Source organism: Triturus cristatus, chromosome 7 (assembly GCF_964204655.1).
Source record: "Triturus cristatus chromosome 7, aTriCri1.1, whole genome shotgun sequence".
In the NCBI taxonomy this organism is placed as follows: domain Eukaryota; kingdom Metazoa; phylum Chordata; class Amphibia; order Caudata; family Salamandridae; genus Triturus; species Triturus cristatus.
Genome location: NC_140590.1, coordinates 726,397,821 through 726,415,996, shown reverse-complemented (window position 1 = coordinate 726,415,996; position 18,176 = coordinate 726,397,821). Strand labels below are relative to the sequence as shown.

At 46.6% G+C, this 18,176-nt stretch overlaps 1 protein-coding gene across 1 annotated transcript in view; it reads left to right on the top strand.

Moving 5' to 3' along the window:
- CCDC40 (coiled-coil domain 40 molecular ruler complex subunit) overlaps nt 1–18,176 on the top strand; it is a 708,731-nt gene that overhangs the window by 523,832 nt on the left and 166,723 nt on the right. The window contains exon 17 of the mRNA XM_085617438.1: nt 4,699–4,790. Coding sequence (XP_085473564.1) covers nt 4,699–4,790 — 92 coding nt within the window. The remainder of the gene's footprint in view (nt 1–4,698; nt 4,791–18,176) is intronic.

Sequence of the window (18,176 nt, the reverse complement as noted above, 5' to 3'; positions counted from 1 at the left end):
GGGGTGGAATCTGTAGTTAAAAGTATCATTCAGAAGAACGAGTTACTTACCTTTGGTAATGGTCTTTCTGGCGGATACGCTTTAAGTGTAGATTCCTCACCATACACTCTCTTCCCCCTTCTTTGGATCTTCTTAAAAAAGTCCCAAGTTACATTTTGCACACTGCCATTCTATCAGTTTGTCCCAGATGTTCTGCATCTGGGGGCATGCAAGAGTTCAAAGGTAAACTGACATTATCATGCAGGGATGGTGCCTATATATGGCTCCGCGTCACTTTGGATGTGGCGAGAGTTCAACACTGAGTCCGGTGGCACCACATTCTGGCCAGTGTGAGCACTTTTTATAAAAAAGTTCTGGAACCCAGTCTCCTACCTGGGGAATTGAAAGGTTTAGGAATTTGGGATTAGATAGAGTAGTCACCAGAAAGAACATTACCAAAGTTAAGTAAGAGCCTGCCTTATCTATCTTGTCTGTTGCTTCACTTCAGGTCAGGGTAACCTCCATCTAATAGACCTCTAAGCTCTGTCCGCTTCCCCACACCTAGTGCACAGTGTTGCTGCACCCATGCAGAACTTGTTCATTTTATGGGGCATGATCTACACACTATTAAGTGTATTAGTGTACAACAAGCGTTAATGGAAGCTTTACGGACGACACATAATATCCTTCCCCAGTGATTTTCCTCTGTCAGGTTACCAATGGCAGTTGCCCACTTGCTCCTTAGGTTCTGTACAGTGCACTTAGAGTGGTCGAGAAGCACTCTATACAGCAGTGACACAGCCTATGTCCACTTCAAGGAGTGCATGGGTCTTTACTGGTATGGTTAGAGACTGTCTCACAGGAAGATCATGGTCCTGTGCTTATTCTTGTAAGCGTCTTAGGGTTCGACCCTTATATGGATGTTCAACTAGAGTTAGTCCTCTAACGCTGTACATTTGGAGGCATCTCACACTACCCTTAGCATAAGGTGCGGGTATGCCCCAAAATGGTATTCCAAGTGCGTAAAATATCGATGTACGTGTGTATCGAAGGCAACAAGATCAACAGTATTTAAGGACATTCATCTGTTGTGTTATGGTCTCTCACTGTAGGGGTGATGGCGCCTTCCCTTAAATCTCTTTTCTCGGATGCACCCAGCCTTCTGGATGACCATTTCAACTGAGCAGCCAGGTAATACAACTCATAGACTGGACTCTAAGACCCACCTCATTGATGGCAATCAAAGTTTGTTCAGCCCTGTTCTGAACCCTTATCATTTCTAGTAACATGACATTCAGTTCTCGAAAGAACCCCTGCGGGATATTAATTGGCAGGGATGCGAAATAATACAGTATCTCAGGGCGGCTACCATTTTCAACATGGCTATCTTCTCCATCACGGGCAACAACAATTTCCTCCAAAAATACACATTACCCCTCATTGCAATTGACACCATCCTTATATTTCCTTCTAGCATGCCAAACTCCAAAAGAGTGATAGATCCACACCCCTAAGTACCGAAATGTAGTGGGTTCCCACCTCTGATGCGTTTTCTGGGATTCTCTCCAGAACACGGCCTGAAAGAGGGTTCTCTAGACTCTCTGTAGTTAATGATCAGTCCTGTGTGACTCACAGGAATAAATAACGGACCTGAAACTCTCTTTCCATATAAATAAGCACACTCAAGAATTCACACTAGTAATGCATTTTTAGGTTTTATTAAAATCAAAACCATATTGTAGTGCATAAAATGTGAATAGCAGGTACTATAAAAACAGACAAGATAGTGGCTATCTTTTCTGGATATTTGTCAATAGGTAGAAAATATTATAACATTATGACTGTAATTTAGGGGGTCTCTACATTAGTATCCCGGACCCCTACCTTCCACTGGCTAATGACCCTTCCCTTCCCTAGGCTAACAACCCTTTTCTTCCCAAGGCTACCTGGTATTAGCACCAAAAGGGGCCCGCTGTGAGTTTCTTAGATGGCCATGCTCTCTTAAGGGGTACAGGTGAATGGCCAGTGTGTCAATTGTGTGCTCCAGGGTTTCTCTGGTGTCAGTTAGGGCTCTCTCTTCCTCCGCTGCCTTAACGACTCAGATTGAACAGGGGTAAGTCCAACAGTCATGGCATTACTGATGACTTGTATTGCATTCTTGGAGTTCTTATGTCTTTGCGTCTCAGCTTTGACATGCACTATTCCTGGTCATTCACTACATGCCAGATCAACAGTGTTAAGTGTAGTAGCATGCTTCCCAGGGGAGATGTATTACCTTCTCAAGAATAATCCCCCTTAACTGCTCTGTTCATACTTGTTAATCATTTATGTTCAAGCTGATCCAGCACACTACAGAAACAATGGCATCCAAAATTCTGCCTGGTGGGGGTCCTGTCAGGGTCCTGTATTGGGTGGAGTCCAGCAAGGTCATTACTGTCGCTTTTTTTCTGAATACTTTTGTTAGGCGGTGTGGAGATATTGATCCAGAGCCATTGCCTTCAATAGTAATAGCAAACTGGTGAAACCCAGATCCATGTCTAGTTCAGAAGAATCCAAGAAAGCGTTTTCCAGTCCCTAACAGGTGTCTTGGCTGACGTGGCATCTTGTATAGAGAAAAATGGGTGAAGTCAAATTCATACAAGAAAAACGGATTATTGGGGGTTTCTTAATTCTGATGTTCTCTGAGAACTGCTACTAAACTGCTGTGTGTGTCCATTCCTCCTGACCTGGATGCAAAACCTCTGTATTTTCTTTCACTCTTGATGTCTGAACTTACTGCTAAAAGTGGATAGCTCTGCTCTTGTTGGATACCCACATCTTTGTGTCCATTTTTCAACTATTAGTAGTCCGTGGGCCATATTTAGAGTTTGGCAGACATGGTACCTAATCACAGAAGTGATTGAGTACCTTGTCTCCAAGGTCCTCAGTCCCCCCTTTCTATTTTGAGTCAGGCAGATAATCAATTTTACGACAGTGGCCCGCCGCCCCACTGATGCCTCCACTGTCGTAAAACTGACGCCGACAGCATGACAGAGTAGGGGCTGTCAGAGTAAGGCTATCAGAGTGCGACCTTATTTAGAGTGGGCTGTCCGGTATCATTTATTTTCTTTCTACCACTGCCAGGTTTTACATTCTCATGAGCAGAGAATTCTTTTTTTAAATATTTTTCAGAAACAGACTTTCGCTTTGGTAGTATGTTTCTGATAAACAAAAAAGTACCTTCACAAGAGCTACCATGTTGGTGGCTCCTTAGAAGGTATAGGGATCTCTGCAGGGCCGGCAGCGATCTTATAATTTGGTAGGCAGCAGTTTGAATGGAGTTGTGAATGACATGATCTCTGCCACCCAGATGAACGGTGGCCCACCACCCGGATCTAATTCGGGCCCTGTTTCTAGTGCAATATACTGCTATTCAGATACTCACTCGTATTTCTTGCTTGAAGTGCATTATGTGTGATGGTTGCCCGTGAATTCCGGGGACTGTAATGGCCTTGTACTTTGCAGTGATTTGTGCTTCAGTAGTTTATGGCACCAGGGATCCTACAGCCTTAAATCTTCAAACATCTGTGTTGCTAATTAGACAAAATAATTATACTCCCGATATTTGGAAGCTACTTATCCTTGAATGTTGCCACAGAGTAATGGAACTCATTTTCTCCCACCTAGTTGCTCTCTCAAACCTTTCAGTTTCTGGGCCTGATGCAAGATCTGATTGTTCTAGTTGACATTGCCATCTTGATTTAATCACGACCCACCAAATTGAATCACTTGAAACCACCATTATTTAACAGTGAACTGGAAGATTTTTTTTATAGTTTCTGTACCTTTGGCTCCACTAGAGAGTGAGGTGCAATCACACAGCATCTGAGAAACGTGATTTAATTTGTGCAGAGCTGAAGCATTGATGAGTCATCTATTGTATATTTCCAAAGCATGGTCTTACTTCCATGTTAGCCATTAAAGCTCTACTCCATCTGGGTCCTATCCCTAATGGTTCAAAGATATACACGTACGTGACTTAGATGTTAGTGGGTTTCTATGTTTAATATATACAAGGAATACTAGGGATTTGCCCAGGATATTTGTCATCCAAACAATGCTTCAGGAAGATCATCAAGGCACTTGTTACCCACACTATATTTTCAGGCAGTTCAAAATGCTTTTAAATCTGCTTGCCTCCATTCTGGAAGTCATACATGTCCCTTTAACTGTACACTAAGATGTAATCTGAAGGGCGCCATATTTAGTATCTCATATGACAGTTGCATGAACCAGTATCGAATCAGACACTCTTTTTTGTTGAACACCCCATCAACGTGTGTTTGTTGATCCTTGTTGAGTGCAGCCATTGCCATCTTACTGTAAGTTCCTGCATAAAAAGTTCTGGTGTTACCAAGTAGTTTGGTATTTTCCCAAGTATTGTGAACTGAGGGGTTTTGAGACAAATCCCATAAAAGATACTACAAAAAATGAGTAACTTATTCCATTTACATCTTAGTGCTATTACATGCAGTTTTGGTACACATAACCTCCTTGCCCTGTTATCTCCCAGCCCTATCTCCAGGAGTGGAAAGAATTCTGGTGATTAGCTCTTATGTTTTGTTCGTTGTGGATTATATACTTTGGCTGTGTACCAGAACTGATTGCGCACTCTCCTAGTCTTGACTCCATCAGTCAGGTTAGCTGGAACTCACTCTATTCCTTGTTTCTTATTCACAGGATGCCGAAAAGGAATCCATCCAGATGCAGGAGAAGCTGGACAGCCTGCGGGAGGAAAAGGAGCGAATATTGAACAGCCTTGTGGAGGCAGAGTGAGTCCATGTTCTACTCATCCAGAGGGAGAATTGAGGGCTGAGATGGTAGCTAGGGAACAGAAGGAAGGATAACTGCTCGCTCCAGAGGATCAGAGCTCTCCTCTGCTGACTTTGTCAATATGTTTATTCTCACAAGGACAACCCCTTTTCCGCCCACGTGGACTGGGGTCAATGACTCTTTTTCAAAAGACGTGTTGGCAACCCTTTAGTACCAATCCGGGGAAGCCCATCATTCAATGTTCCTACTCCAACCCAAACAGGTGGTACCTACACACTTGTATTGTATGAACATGGATACAACCAATATCAGATCAATCTATATACAGACTGACACAAGGTTTCTATATAAATATTTTCTTATATACTTTCATTCACCCATAGATTTTTTGATATACAGGTAATAAACAAAATAGATCACATAAGTGCAGATGATGCGGTGCTCAAGTGTGACAAACATAGATCAAAAACTATACACATAAGAAAAAATATATACAGATTCACTGGTTTGTGTATTTTACAAAGAGACTACATGTGTGTATCCTATTACAGTATGTGCGGCAATAATTGCTCAAACTGACCAGATGAAAACTTTTATATCAACGTTTCGACCCCTATCAAATCTTGAGGTCTCTTCAGGACAATAGTTGTCTGACTTATTACCAGGGGATATCCATCCACTACTCAGGAAACAGTCATGTCTGGGAATTCGTCTGAGTACCTAAACCCAAACTATCAGGTCATGTATTCAGACTGGCAGGACACGCAGATGGAGGGTCCACATTGTGGTGGTGTTTAGACGAATGGGTAGTGGCCGTCTGGTATCCACTATGTCATCTGGTTCCCACTAAGTTGGACGTAGAACCTGCTGAACGGAGTTCTGACTGTGTGGGACTCAAGGATTTGGTGACAGTGGACCGTATGCAAGCACATGCCCTGATAGTTCGTGTTTAGGTACTCAGACGAATTCCCAGACATGACTGTTTCCAGTGTAGTGGATTGCAGCAGAGTGCTGTACTGGGTTATTTGTATTAAAATACTGACAACAGAAAATCACCATGAATAAAATGCATAGTTTTACAAAACAACACCACGCAATTAATTAGGCCTACTAATCGGAAATAAATAAACATGGTCCCAGAGTGTTTTAACAACCTGTTCCAGCTCTAAAAATGACGAGGTGCATCATTCTTGCTTGATCTTAATTTTCCATGCCATCAATGTTCTCTTTGTGACAGTGAGTACAGTCTTCTCTTTGTGTACTATAGAGCAAGACCAGAACTTCCCTGGCTGTCTTTATTTCATACTTCAATACGACTGGTCTCAGCCATTGTCGTCTCAACTTGGTGTGTTACAGACAAAATAGATAAAAATGTAAAGTTGCTTCAGGAGAAGGACCATCGCACCTGCAGGTTACAAGTAATGGTAACTGCCCTTTGGCATTCCAACATGCTGTTAACCTCTAGCCTAAGCATTAAAACAGTCTCCTTAAGGACAAGGGATACATTGCATTTAACGTTTCCACCTTGTAATCCAATAAATATTTACACCTCACATTAGTGTCAGATGCTCTCTCAACAGTTGAGACGACGCCTTTCCCAGTAGGTTAAATACTTGAAGGTCTCTCTTGATAATACTCTCGTTGCTGCCACGCATGCCATATACTGAGGTCTCCAGTTAGAATCAGTATTTCTCATCCAAGGAACGTCAGATAAAACAATTAGGCTTAGGTCTTGAGGGTTAGACCAGTGCTGGGCCCAAAACAAAGCGGGGCTTGACAGCCTCCCCCCGTTTAATCTCAAAGAATGCTAATTTTATTTTTTATCAGGACAGATGGGATGCCGTGTTCAAACTAGATTAGATAAAGCTGCAGCTTTAGCTTGATAAACTACCCCCAATAAAATCATAATACTTCCCGAATCCTAAATTGGACTTCAGATTGCCCCAAGCTGTTGCGTTTGAGACAGCTCACATTTTACCATCTGGGGATTCCATGAGCTCGCGGTAGTAGACTCTAAAATCCAGATAGTCAAAGGAAGTAATACTTTCTATTCTAAAAGGATGTCAAAGAAAATATTTTGAGCTCATAATCATGAGTTTCTTTTTGATTAAATGATGACAAAGATTTTCTCATTACAGCAATGTAAAAATGCTTCTAAGGAATGAAACTCACTTTGTGTGTGCCAAAAACATTGCTTTGTCTGGAAACATGTGGGGATATTACACCCAGCACATCAAGGAGATAATTTAAAAATATATTGAATGGAAATCTGGGACAGGGGACTTCCCTAGGGGCACGGCTGCTTCAGTATTGAATGGCTTGAATTGATTTCCATTCTGACCAAATTTGACTGTAGAGTAATTGCCAGCGTGTAGAGTTCTAACCCATTCCCAATCCAGTCTTACACTTGGTTTCACCAGGAGGAGAAATCAGTTGACAGAGTCAAAGGCGGCCTTCAAATGTCCAGAGCCTAAAAATATGTGTGCTTTCTTAACCGTGACATATTTAACATAGATATCTACCCTAAGGTTTCAGTCGAGGTTGCCAACCAATTCCTGAAATCCTGTTTGCAAAGGGGTAATTATCTTTTTTCATCTAGTATCTCCTGACTGCACAATAGAATTATTTTCACTAATATTTTAGTAATCATATTTATTAGTGAGATCGTTAATTAATTCCTAGTAAGCACATAAAAATAGAGCATAATAATGGAACCCAAATAACGACTGGAGATTTAGAAGTCTCTGGTATATGAATGTTTATTCATGTCTTAGTTAATTAAAACCATACATGCAGGAAGAAATAAATACAAACATTGCTAGCATCATTTAGCTCTACAAATCTCTAAAAACTGCATACATTCGTGTTTATACAGATCATGATTTGATCAGAGCTAAAAACAATATAAAAGGAAATCCAATCTGTTAAAAATTTCATCAAGGGCTATTTCTAAACCTACATTTCATCATTTATGTAATGCAGGATATCTAGATGGCAATTTATCGATCGGGCCGGCAAGTTTATGAATGGTCAGCTCTGAGTTGATTGGACATAATAACTAGGCAATAGTCTTCCAAGTCTCTGAGATATGATCCAGTCCTGGTGCCCTTCAAATTTTTTGGTCCCCTGTAGTTTTTCTAAGTACATTCAAAATTAAATTCTCTATTTCTTTAAGGTGAGCTATCTGCAGCATATCAATGGGCATACTAGAAATGTCAAATCCCAAAGTGGCAGCATACAGGTCATAATTACTAGTCCATAGCTAATCAGTCAAATTCAAAGCCACTCATGGGGGGCTCCTCAGCACATCCCAGCAACTAGTAACCAGAATTCTAGAGGTATGCATTGAAGCTGCATTCTAAGCTTCACTTGCCCCCGAGCAGCACAAGTGCAGCTAAGCTTCCTTCTTACCTGTGTGGGCAGTGTCCCACCTCTTCTCTGCCTGTACACAAAGATGAGGTAACTGAGAGAGCAGCTTTATTGACCATACTGGGGCCAAGTCAGTACGAGCAGTCTTTGTGGCACTTACAAGGCCATCCACCCACTGGAACTCCACAACCCATGCCCTAGCCGGTGGAAGTGAGCCAACTCACCACAAACGAAATAACTGTGGTCAGTTCAAAGAGTGTGGCATTGCAGGTTGGAACTGTAAACTTTGGGACAGTTCACAGTGCTGTTCCGCATTGGCAAAAAACACAAGACATTTTAAAAGTGTGATGATATGTCTGTGTGCACGGGTCATCAAGTGCACAAGTATGTATAATGACGCTATAGCAGCCTAGCGTGATATAAGCATCGATATGCCATTACGCGCCTGCCATTTTTAGGTCCACCACCAGCGCACATGCGCTGTGTGCAAGACCTGTGGTAGTCACAAAAAACACATTCTTCTTGCCTGCTACTTAACATTGGCTCCCTCCTCCGTCGCTCTTCTTTCCTGCGTCCTATGTCATTCACACAGCGATACAAGACCTCCGGTCAAAGCTAAGGAGCACCGGCCAAGCACGGTCTTCTTACGCTTAGTTTCCTCATCGCTTGCTTTACAGAACTTTTTTTTTTTTTAACGCTGCTGCTTCCGCCTGTCCGATGTACGTATGGCTGGATGGAGGAGTAATGGCCATCTCCTAAAACACAATAGTCTGGAGTAGCGGAGTAGCACTGAAACACTATTAATGCACGTATTGGGCAAGAATGAATTCATTTGCATTTCATTGGAGGCGTCCGCCCGGGAGCCCAGCAGGCGGCAAGCTGCCAGCAACAGGAGGTTCGCCCATATCCCCGTCGGGTGCATCCTACCTAGCGGCCTCTCGCTGCCCCGGAAACAAAATCAAACCAGGAGGGTGGGCAGGGTCAGACTCCTGAAAATAGCCAGAAAAGATGCTTAATACTGTGCCTCGAACTCTGTTCGAGCTCTTCACATCCAGCGCTCCCTCCCCAGTTGCAGGCTTGGGCTGTGCCGCCTGAACTAGGTGCGGTGCTGCCGTATCTTTCACCGGCAGTCTCCTGGCCTTCCCTGGCTCCTTCCTTGCACATGTAAAAGAAACACCTTTCTTGCAAATTTGGGGCGGAGCCATCCTCACTGCCTTCAGTTCTAGCACAATTTCGACAGTGCTGTGTGAAAAATGGGGTGAAGGTGTGTGCCTACAGCTTCAACATATTGAAACAGGAAACATGTTTTACAGGATTGGTCACTTCTGTGGACACCGCAGTTGCGAGTTCCCAGCTCTTCAGCTACATAACAGATCACTTGTTTTACAGAGGGTCAAGGCTTTTGAGGAAGTGTAAATACCTCTGGCATATACTTTGTTTGGGAGGGAGGGGTGGGGGGGAAGCAGGCCACTGACAAAAGTTTGTGTGTAAAAGGCCGCTTTATTGGAACAGGTGCACATTACAATTTTTAAAAGCCTTGGCCAAACGCCTTCCAAAACTAGACCTCACTAAATATAACATACCTAACCCCGCCCCCTCCCCTAAATTCCTTCAAACCCGCCCCCGCCCGTACATTATAACATTACAACAATATCAAACATTACATTCCTGTATAACCCCACCAACAATCTCTAAATACAAACCTTCCGTTAACCAAACTCCCCTGCCTGCCCCTTTACAGCTATCGACCACCCAAACTCTGGAACCGAACTAAACTTACCAACTTATCCTTTCCCTGTCGATAACCCAACTCAACAAAATAACTCTACCAACCTCCGGTAAAACTGTCCAAAATTCACAATAACCCCCGCCACCCAGAAAGAAAGGGGTGGTGTAACCACTACCCACCCCTCTTTCTGCCCCCCAACAACAGGAAACTTTATACTCCTCGAGCATGATTCTGCACGTTCAAACAACGGGACAAAACCTCCCTAATTTCCAACAAATAAAGGTCCATGCCCAACCTAGACAAATGCACCCGATCACCCCGAAAAAATTCTACCTTGTGGGTCACTCTCCCGAAACCCAAATCGCGGCAAAATCTGGAAATCTCCACATTCACCTTCTTCCGTGCCCTGTCAATAGCTCTGGGCTTCAAAGCCCCTCTCCACACCCTCCGCGGGACCAATTCCTTCCAGAGCACATGGCAACCCGACCAACGTTCCTTAAGCAAAACCAAATCCCTCTTCATTGCACGCAATAAGACCACCCTTTCACACCGCAAAGATCGTTCTCTCCCAAATGTATCAAAAGAATATCAGGGCATTGTCCCCTCACCATGGCATTATTCAAACATGGAATAAGCTCCCTCCAAAGCATTCCCCCTTTTCCTTTCCAGAGGATCCGAAAAAGACTATCATTGAACCCCAACCTTCCCCCAAAATAACTTTTGCACGCTTGTACATGTGCCCACTTGACGAAGGAATGCCCCACAATCCACACCGTCAATTCCTTTGCGTGGGGCCCAGCCACTGAACCTGAAAAGAAAAACAAGAATGAGACTCACACCAAAGAGGTTGACGCATGCGCCTCCGCTGCATTCGCTCTTACATATTTATGAAAACAGTCTGATGACCAACGCCCTAAGCGCATGATGTCACCCTGAGACCAACCCCTGTTATGCGCTTCAGTCGCTGCCCCGATCCTAAAAGAGTGAGTCCCAAACTGGGCCCCATCCAAACCAATCAGCTGTAACCCTTTGCGCAAAACCATACGCAGCTGATAGTCTGTGACGTGTGAACCAGTCATATGCTTAAAAACCAAATCGCCCCCATCTCCTCCTGATAGGATCGTCCATTGCTTCGCCAAACGCAGCGGACAAGTACAACTGGGGGTTCCTGCCTCTAACCACACCCCCTTTCCAACACCCCTCTGATCCGTTTTTGAACTGGACAGCCAAATGTTCACACCTGTGTCCGTGAAGAACACGTCCTGCCAACAAATGCCCCGCTTTACCTTGGTCCCGAGGAGCTCAGAAACCCGAAAAGCCCCAAAGAACATAAACACCATAAGGGTAGCAAACAATGAAGCCTCAAAATCATCCCTGCAAACCGCAGGCAAAACTTCCAACAAGCGTGCTAACGTCTGCCAAGAAATAGGCAAACGAGACATAACAGCCCCACCCCGCTCCCTAGCCCAGCCCTCAAGCATCCTCCTTCCTATTTCCCCAGCAGAAGGGGAATAACCCCAAAAAAGCTTACCCATGAAGGAAATCCCCGCCATCTTCCCAGCAATAGTGACTCTAGACAAACCTTTCTCAATGAGGTCCAGGATAAAGTGAACTACATCCTCTGAACTGCGCCACGACTCCTCCCTCCTACAAGCTCCTGATGACAAAAATTCCTTCCACGCCAAAGCATACGCTGCACGAGTGGAAACAGACAAAGAACCTACCACCAGTTGAAATACCCTACATTGCCGACAGACCAGAGATGCTCCGGCATCGGGGTCGGTGTCCTGTCCGCCTCCTTGACCAGCCCATGGAATCTCCCCCACTGTGAACGAGACAAAGCATCCGCAATGTCATTGTCCACACCCGGCACGTGCAAAGCCCTGAATGCAATGTCGTAGCGCAAACAGCCCAGCACAAACACTCTCATCAATTTCAATATCTGCTCATCCCTTGCTGACTGCCTGTTGACTATCTGCACTACTGCCATGTTGTCCACGCGAAAAAGCACCCTCTTATGCTCCAGCTCCTTGCCCCAAATGGTCAGTGCCACCAGGAGCGGAAAAAGCTCCAAAAAGGTAATGCTCCGCCCTCCATTCCTCCACTCCTGCGGCCATTTCTCTGCACACCATCGGCCCTGCCAGTAAATACCAAAACCATCACTGCCTGCTGCATCCGAAAACATCTGCACATCCCACTGCACATCCTCATCCCTAGCCAGTGGTATTCCGTTAAAGGAGTGCAAGAAAAAAGACCACATACGCAGGTCCTCCTTTACACCTGCCGACAAACGCACATGATGGTGAGGTAAATGCTGACCCGCCAAGGCCCGGCCCAGGCGCCTGCAGAAAGTCCTTCCTGCCCTCACTACCCTACAGGCGAAATTCAAATGACCTAGCAAAACTTGGATGTCTTTCACCGTCACTTTCCGCCTAGACAACATCATGTCCAGCAAAGCCAACATTTTGCATTTTTTATCCTCCGGCAGACGAGCCTGCATTGCCACTGAGTCAAGCTCAATTCCCAGAAAGGAGATAACAGTATCAGGCCCCATAGTCTTTTCTGGTGCCAGCGGCACCCCCAGCTCCTCCATAAGCTCATGGAAAGTGTCCAGAGCATGCTGGCACTCCGAAGAGCCCGGGGAACCCACAAAAAAGAAATCATCCAAATAGTGTGTGACCAAGGTGTGACCCGTGCGTTCCGTGAAACACCACTGGAGGAAAGTGCTGAAGAGTTCAAACAGAGCACATGACACAGAGCAGCCCATTGGTAGCGCCTTGTCCACATACCATTTACCTTCAAAGTGTATGCCCAGCAAAGGCCAATCGTCCGGATGAACCGGGAGCAGCCTAAAAGCCGACTTGATATCACACTTTGCCATACCTGCAGCTGCGCCCGCGGTCACCACAAGTGACATGGCGACGTCAACTGAGGAATATGACACCGATGCAGCGTCTTCATCAATAAAGTCATTGACTGACTACCCCTCTGGCCATGACAAATGTTGAATCAGCCGAAACTGCCCTTCCTCTTTTTTAGGCACCACACCGATAGGGGAAATGATCAAATTGCGAACTGGCCACTTACCAAAGGGGCCTGCCATCCTCCCCACACGCACTTCCTTGCTCAATTTTTCATGCACCACCAACTTGTGCTCTGATGCGGATTTCAAATTATCCGCCCACCTTCTCAGCCGGGGCCCGTGGTACCCCAAATGAAAACCCCACGTAAAACCATCCAAAAGTGTCTGTCTTGCTTCCACATTCCCGTAACCCCGCAATGCTTCCTCAAGCTGTGCCAATTTAATTGGCGTAGGAGCCCTTTGGCCCAGAACCCTGTGCTCCCCTTCCCCCCCGTCCACCCTGCGACTGCTGCGCGTTGCCAGACATCCCTGCACCTGCCTGCTGCCCTTGCTGTCCGCCTGACGGTCTGACGCACCAGCAGTTGACGAGAGGGTGCCGCTTCCCCCACTTAGAGCACTCATGTCGGTATTTGCAAAATTCCCGTGTACATAACCCTTTGTTGAAATCCCAACATGCCCCAACTCCAGATTGTGACGCGGCTGTGCCTCCCACCCCACCCCGTGTGGGCTTTCCCTGAAAGGGCCGATAAACTAGAGGCAAACCACTAGCTGTAAAAATAGTCTTACCCCCAGGCGCTGCACCCATGGTATGTTGCCACAAATCATTATCTAGTTCACCCCATTTTGCCTCTGAATCCCACGCCATACGAGCCCTGAACTCCTCATCATACTGTGCCCAAGCGAAACCACTACCTGTAATTTGCGCCTTCCTTATGACATCCATATACTTGAAAATGGCCACGCAGCGCTCAGGGAACTTCTCACAGTACACACTGGCATAAATTAAAAATGCCGCCGTCCAATTCTCAATTGTCAGCGGCACCTTAGGGCGCTTAGCTAATTCGTACTCCTCCTCTTTAGAACCCTCTTTAGACCTCACTTCCCTGTGCAATAATTTCAAAATCTCCACGTATTCACCCTTCCATATGCGCTCCTTAGTCGCCAACATTAAGTGGGCGCCTTAAGGCTTAGTCACCCCCATATAAGGAAGCTTTTTAATTTTAACTCTTTACTCTGTGGTGTCTCCTTAGTAACCCCTGCCTCTGTATTAGTCCCACTCTCCACCTTGGCCCCTGACACCACTCCCACTGATCCCGTGCCAACCCCTGTATCTCTTACATACTTTCCTTTGTACAATCTGCCCTCCGACACACCCCCTCCCCCGTCCTCCCCGGACCCCACAGACACCATAATAGGTTTGGCCTGTGTTGTAACGCTCTCACCTGGCTCTAGAGAGGGTGCGCGGACCGACTCCGACCGCCTCTTCAACCTCTCAGAAGAATCCCTTGGAGGATGAGCCCTTACCAATGGGCCGTGCTCTCTCTTGGATTTCACCACCACAGACTGCTTAATGGGTACCACACCTGAAACCTGCAAAAAACTACGAGAAACATGAGAGTGTCTCCCCTCCTCATATCCCCGTATTTCCCCTTCTTCAGGGCTGTCTTCCTCATAATCAAGCAGAATTGGCTCCTCCACCTGCAAAATTTCCTCAGCAAAATCCACCACACGGGCCTTACTAGACCCTACATTACCACAGCCGGCCTTAACGGCCTTAAAACCACCATGCTGGGGAGCCGACTGTACTCGCCGGTCCTCCCCCTTTCGTTGACTCATATAACCATCCATCTTATCTGAAAACTCCGTCCACCTTGACCGTCGTGACGTTGGGGCCAGCGAGGTCGCGCCTGACCTTCGTGTGCTGGCCGCGACTGGATCCCCCGCCGGTGCGGAATGTGCCGCGCAAGGCCCTCACCCTCCCTTCTCCTCGGCGATAATGGGCCGCACCTCGCCCTACCGAGTCTGCTGCGCTGCTACGCTTCTTGTCCTGAAAAGAAAAAGGTTGGACTGGTGTGCTGGGTCCCTGAAAGCTAACCGAGCCTCCTGCCCTATGACCACTCGAAAAAACTTCCCTATTCTGCCTAGCCCCGTAAAACCTGCATGCACCATACCGCCCGAAAACGTCGAAACCACACCTTCCTCGTCTCCACTTCAATCTAGCATCGCCTGCACCACCACAGACGCAGATCCCATATCCTGCGCAACCCCACCAACCCGCGAACTGCCTACCCCAACGCAACCCGGGCCGCAAACATCCACGCCTGCCGGCACCCCTGAATCCAAACCCACACCGCGCCCCTGCTCCTGAAACGGGCCCGACGCAACTTTCCCCTCCATACCCCGAACCCCCTCAGACCAAGAGGGAAAAATATCCAAACCTTCCCAGGCTAAATCCCCCCCAGCTGGCTCCAGATCCCCGAAAACCAAAACCTCATCCCCACTACTACCCCCACCCGCCCCTGCCCTACTCTTACCTTCTTCAAAACCCATAGAACGCGAACCCCCCCCACGCGAAGAAACTGAAGCCTTAGAAACCCCATAATCTCTGAAAGGAAGTAAGTCTTGCTGAGAACCCCACCCCCCCCCCCACCCGAGCCCACTCTCCTTCTCCCAAAGAACTCGCCCCTACAGACCCCGGCCCTCCCCTTAAAGATAAAGGGGGGGGAAACAATAAAGGACTCTCACCTCCTGAGACCCCTACAACCCCCTGCTCCCCAGCCTCCTCTGACATGCCGAACGCCCCAAAATCCTGCTCCTCGCTTGATTGCCCCACAAAACGCTCCTTAAACGTGCCAGCACCAGACAGCTGGCCCCTCAAGCCCCCAGCGCTGCCTACCCTGTCACCTGCCTCCCTGAAAACACACGCGCGAGGAGAAAATGCAGCACGCGCCATATGCGCAACCTCCTGACCCGCCCGACCAGCTCTGCACACATTGACGCCTCCCGCCTCCTTCTTTGACAGAGCCGGAGCCTCCGGCATGGAAGAGGAATGCCTCTTGTACACGCGCCCTCCCCCGCGCTTGCCTCTCACCGCAGGGGAGGAATAGGAGCGCACCGCTGCAGCCGGCACCCCCAAAGCGAGCTCCCCAGTGCGCCAGACCTCCCGGCCCTCCCCACTCACACCTCCCGCGTCACCCCCCGGTACCGGAGCCCTCCGCTGCATACCGTCAGCTGGGGCCGCCTTCTTAAAGCGCTGGCGGCCCTGCTCACTCACCGCCATATGTTTCATTAGCTTCGGCGAAGTGCATGCCGCCACCGCCGCCGCTACGCCTGCCGAGGCCTGTCGCATGGGACGCGACGGCCCCGCAACTTCTCCGACGACAAGGTCCATCCGGTCCGCCTCGCTCAGGAGCCGGAGGGCTTCCAAAACGCGGTAATCACCTTCCGCCATCGTAAACCGCCAAATTCCAACAAATTGAAAGCTAAAATACCACTTGACAAAAAACACCACTAGCCTAGCTCCCAGCCACCAGGTCACCAAACCTAAAATGGTGGTCGGGAGCAGGCGCCCAAAGCCTTTATACTTGGGCTACATTTAGGCTGCAAAAAGTAGCCCAAATTCAAAAAAGGCTGCGCGAGGCCAGCCACGCCCCCCCACACGCCCCCTCCCAAACCGCACGGGGGGGGAGACTCCCTGCGGTCGCCTGCCCCCCCCCAAGCCCCCCATCTAGACTGAAAAACATATCTCCCGTGTCCTACAGGGCGCCCGCCTCCTCTTTGAACAATACGCAATGGTATACGTACGTATTTTGCAATCATCTTGGTGATTACTGTGGAATACAGCAGGAGTCCTTCTTTTATGTTTGATTAAAGTCTAGTTCAATCGGAGCTTAGGGTGGGAGGACGCTAATACATCATGGTCATGCACCGCCTAAGCCTTCGTCTACAAGCCCTGTGTCATGCACTAGACAGCCTCAACCACAGTCTGTAGGTCCTGGATGCTCTACAATGCTCAGCACGTCCTTAATCACGCTCTGCATCCCTGTGTCAGCCGTGAATGCCTAAACCTTGCTTTGCAGGCCCTGTGTGATGCTGTGTATCCCTGTGTCATGCTGTGCTTCGCCTAAGCCTTGTTCTGCAGGCCCTGTCATGTCTAGTAACAGCCTGTGGTACTGGGTCCTTTCCTTTCTTTGTGGATTTTGTTTCAATTGTGGGGATATTATTTATACACAAAAACAAGCATTGAAAATGCAATAGGTCTCGCCTTTTATTAAGTTAAAGCCATTTGCTTTGCTATACCTTACCATTAGCAAAGCAAATGGCTTTAACTTAATCAAAGGCGAGACCTATTGCCTTTTCAATGCTTGTTTAGCCTTGAAAAATCCCCAGCCTCACAAGGCACATAGGTGAAATTCGTGTTGGCTAACAAAACGAAAAGCTTCTTAGAAATATACCACGGAAATAATAATCTGCAAAGATGATATTTGTGAAGAACTGTGCAAAATAAATACAAAAGTGTCAAAACATAGGAAAACTAATTTTCTCCAGAAACATCAGTTAAAAGGAGTCTTTGCTCTGTCTAAAGCAAAAAAAAAGTAATTAGAAATACATGACTGTCACAGACTAAAAGCAAAGGATACCAGGGAAACTGACACTAAACACCGTAACATGATCTAAACATTGTTTTGTAGTCTGTGTACGTGTAAGCATAGTTGTGAAATTATGTGTTCTTTCAACTGCCTGCATGTACAGATACGCCTTCAAGGCATGTGATTGTTAATCTGCAGGCATGTGAGCTGTGAGTTAAATTAATCTGTATATTAGCCAGAGCTTTAGTTACTGTGTATGTGGCACTTAATCGGGGCTGCTGGAAGTCTGCGATGGGGGAGGGCCAAAAGTATGAAGCAGGGCTGACTAAACATTATGCAGCAAGAAAGGACAAATTATGAGGAAGGCAAACTATGCGGCATAATGCGAAATTTTGTGATTGTATTACTAAATTATTTTATCATTTTTACACAATTAAACACTGCATGGGCAAAGGTTTTGCGGCATTAGTGCCAGTATGCCACCCAAATACAGCAATAAGCAATAGAAAGGGGACCAGTCAGGTTTGGTGAAGGGCCAACCACTGTGAGGTAACTTTTGGTCCCTTTGAGGTAGACACATTTTTGTGTGAAAAACTTCAGATTATGCAACAAATGATGGATTATTAGGCAAATTAATAATTATGCAGGAAAAGCCCCCAAAAATTACTATTCTAGTGGCTCTGTACTTAATGTAGGCCTGTACAAATAGTAGTCACTCTGCGCGCATGCACAATTGAACCCATTTACAGGCACGCAGGAGTACGTGGAATATTATAAAATGAGCACTACTTCACATACTTTTTTTTTTTTTTTAATCCTCATCTCACCATATAGC